A 3,721-nucleotide genomic window follows, 5' to 3' on the forward strand; every position below is an offset into this window, starting at 1 on the left:
AAAAAAAAACATCAGCTCTGAAATGAGACAGATTAATGTCTGAATCCTATCTTACTTTCAACATCTGTAAAATGGAGGTAATATCCACCCTCAAGGGGAAGTGCCTAAAATACAGCAGGTATTTCTCTCACTCTATGGTGCTCAACAAATGGTAGCTCTATATTCAGTGTAGTTAGTATAAGCCAACAGCTTAAAATTCTAAGTAAGAATTATCATCCCATTTATATTTTATTTCAATCTTTTTGAGTGTGGTACACTGGATTTAAACTAAACTGAGGCAGGGAGCAGTGGTTCGTGTCTGTAATCCCAGCGCTTTGATAGGCCAAGGTGGGAGAATTGCTTGAGGCCAGGAGTTCAAGACCAGCCTGGGTAACCTAGTTAAGACTCCACCTCTACAAAAAAAGTTTTGCTAAAAATTACTGGGGTATGGTGGCATGTGACTGTAGTCCTAGCTACTTGGGAGGGTGAGGTGGAAAATCACTGAGTTCCAGGCTGCAGTGATCTATGACTGTACTGCTGCACTCCAGCCTGGCCGACAGAGCAAGAACCTACCTCTAAAAAAATAAGAATAAATAAACTGAAAGTTGCCAAAGCTTTCATAAGCTTTCATATTACATGTTAAGCCCAAATGTAAGCTATTTCATAATAAATTTGCTACCATGTAGCAGACAAACATAATACAATACTAATACATTACATATAAAACAATATTTATAAATTTGCCTAATGTTGAATTGTATAATTTTGCTGCTGAGTGGCTACAATATTAAATACATCACAAATACATTAAAATGCAATCAACAATAAAAGAAAGCATAAGGACTTAAAATACAACACATAAGCATTAGAGATCACAAGCTCACAACAGAGATCACTAACTCACTAGCTCTTTTTACCGAGAACCTAGGAAACAAGATTTTTATTGTTATTCTTGTTATTACAATGACTAAGGGTGACAGATGTACTGCATCTATATTTAGCCAGGCAGAGATGAGGGATGCTGTCACGCCATGTCCTGAATAGCCCTGTACATCCTCCACAATTTTTGAATAGCCTGCTAAACATTCACGTGATGAACCTGTTTACAATACACAAACTAATTTTTTTTTTTTTTGACAAAGTCTCGCTCTGTTGCCCAGGATGGAGTGCAGTGGTGCGATCTTGGCTCACTGCAGCCTCCGCCTTCCTGGTTCAAGCGATTCTCCTGCCTCAGCCTCCTGAGTAGCTGGGATTATGGGCCTGTGCCACCGTGTCTGGCTAATTTTTGTATTTTTAGTAGAGACAGGGTTTTGCCATGTTGGCCAGGCTGCTCTTTAACTCCTGACCTCAGGTGATCCATGCGCCTTGACCTCCCGAAGGGCTGGGATACAGGCGTGAGCCACCACGCCCAGCCCAGAAACTAAATTTTAAAAAATTAAAAAAAAAATTTTTTTAAAGAGACAGGGTCTCACTATGTTGCCCAAGCTGGTCTTGAACTCCTGGTCTGAACTGATTCTCCTGCCACAGCCTCCCAAATCGCTGAGATTACAGGTGCCACAAGAGGCTGAGCCACTGCACCTAGCCTCTTGTGCAGGATTTTAAGATACATTTTAAGATAATGCCACCACATGGTTTTTGAAGGGCATATGTAATACACCTGCTAGAGCCTGCATTTCGTTTTTTTCTTAAGATTCTATGTCTTCTGGTGTTATCGCATTGATTGACTGATTAAGATGGAGTTTCGCTCTTGTTGCCCAGGCTGGAGTGTAATGGTGTGATCTTGGCTCACTGCAACCTCCGCCTCCCAGGTTCAAGTGATTCTCCTGCCTCAGCCTCCCGAGTAGCTGGGATTACAGGTACCACGCCTGGTTAATTTTTTTTTTTTTTTTTTTTAGCAGAGAGGGCGTTTCACCATGCTGGCCAAGCTGGTCTGGAACTCCTGATCTCAGGTGATCCACCCGCCTCAGCCTCCCAAAGTGCTGGGATTATAAGCACGAGACACTGCGCCTGGCCTGGTGTTATGGCATTCAATCATTTACACTGAAATACAATTTCATAAAATTACACATTATTATCATTATTATTTTTTTAGAGATGGGGTCTTGCTATGTCGCCTGGGCTAGAGTGCAGTGGCCATTCACAGGTGGGATCAGAGTGTACTGCAGCCTCAAACTCCAGGGCTCAAGCAACCTTCTTGCCTCAGCATTAGCTTTCATTTCAGGAGCAATTACAAGACACTGCTATAAAATGGGGGCAACAGATCTTACAGGACCGAGTGCCACTGTTGCAGACCAAGAACAATGAAATCAGAAAGGAGGGAGGCACAAACAAACAAAAATGCAAGACTCAGGGAATGGGGAGATGAGGAATACCGTAGACAGACAGAGCTGGGCAGGACTGATACAGGAGGAGGCTAATACGGAAATGACTAAGGAATCACGAAAACCAGCTCTTGTTGCAATCTGTTACCACCCCTTGTAAGCAAGGGTAAGATCCTCAACTCTTTTAGATTATACTATTGGTGGATTAAATATGCTGATCGCCAAAGAAAGCTACAGTTTTAAAGATAATTGATTCTAGGGCAAACTTGGCTTAGATTTGACTGTAACACCAAGAATTATGCAACCTTTAGCCACCATTTACTCTGTCTCAGGTATGATGCAATGCCTTTCGTAATTTATCACCTCATTTAGTTCTCACAACAAAGTAATATGTATGTTTCCTGCCAACATTTCTTCTCCACTTAATCACCTTTCTATGCCCCGAAAAGTAGCTCAAAACACAACTAAATAGTATCAACTAAACTGAGATAGTATATGCAATATTCTATTTTAACAATGTAAGAGAATGTTGGGTTTCAACATGTTGTATGTTACACAGCTTCTTTCATGTAATAAGAACGGTAGCAAAATAAAAAGAAAATATTAGAAGACTAAAAATATCTCAGATTGGAAAGGTATGTGGAAATATGGTTAATTACAAAAAATAAAAGATAATTATCTTCTGGAAAAAAGCAAAACTCATTCTGAAATGAAATAACTTTCTTTTTTTCATACTAGAAAGGTGAATAAATTAAATATGAAGTATTTCTTTTTACTAAGTCATATTTATTAAATTACTAAGCATTTTGAAATAGAGAAAATGGATTTGATCATATACTTACCTCCTCAATATACTCTGATTCTGACAAAGACTCAGATGATAAAGGTTTATCTTCAGAATACATCTTTCTCTTTTTGCTGAGTCCTTTAATATCCTATGAAAAATAAATACATTTATCTTGACTCAAAAAGATACACTTTGTCACATACATTTTATGTTTCTAAGTTCTATTTAATTCTTCTAATTATTACAATTACCCATTTTTATTTTAGAATGCCTAAAAATTGTAACATTTATGAGGATTTGTCTTTAATTCCATTAAAGCAATATTAAATAAATTGAAAAGAAGTAACTACATATCCATTTAGATGTACTATCCACCTTATTTTCTTAAATTATACAGAATAGACTTTTAAACGGTCATATGAAACCACGCAGATGATGTAAGATTTGGTTCCTTTGTATTTTAATTCTTTTGTTTCTATGCAGGATTGGATTAGATAGGCCTAGTACTGCAGAAAAGAAAATAAATGGGTAATTATTTGCAATGATCTAAAAGAGTCTCTACATAGTAATTCCTTTAGTGCATTTAAAGTGTTAAATGTAAATATGTGTTTAAAAAATAAATTTTTTTTTTTTT

The 3,721-nt window shown here is 37.6% G+C and overlaps 1 protein-coding gene across 3 annotated transcripts in view; it reads right to left on the reverse strand.

The window, feature by feature from the left end:
* FAM133B (family with sequence similarity 133, member B) overlaps window positions 1-3,721 on the reverse strand; it is a 29,331-nt gene that overhangs the window by 5,366 nt on the left and 20,244 nt on the right. For 2 of the 3 annotated variants that reach the window (XM_011955051.1, XM_011955050.1), the window contains exon 9: window positions 3,139-3,235. In XM_011955051.1, the coding sequence (XP_011810441.1) occupies window positions 3,139-3,235 (97 nt within the window). The remainder of the gene's footprint in view (window positions 1-3,138; window positions 3,236-3,721) is intronic. The other variant, XM_011955052.1, reaches the window with a different exon arrangement.

Source organism: Colobus angolensis, unplaced genomic scaffold (genome assembly GCF_000951035.1).
Source record: "Colobus angolensis palliatus isolate OR3802 unplaced genomic scaffold, Cang.pa_1.0 Scaffold394, whole genome shotgun sequence".
Lineage (NCBI taxonomy): Eukaryota > Metazoa > Chordata > Mammalia > Primates > Cercopithecidae > Colobus > Colobus angolensis.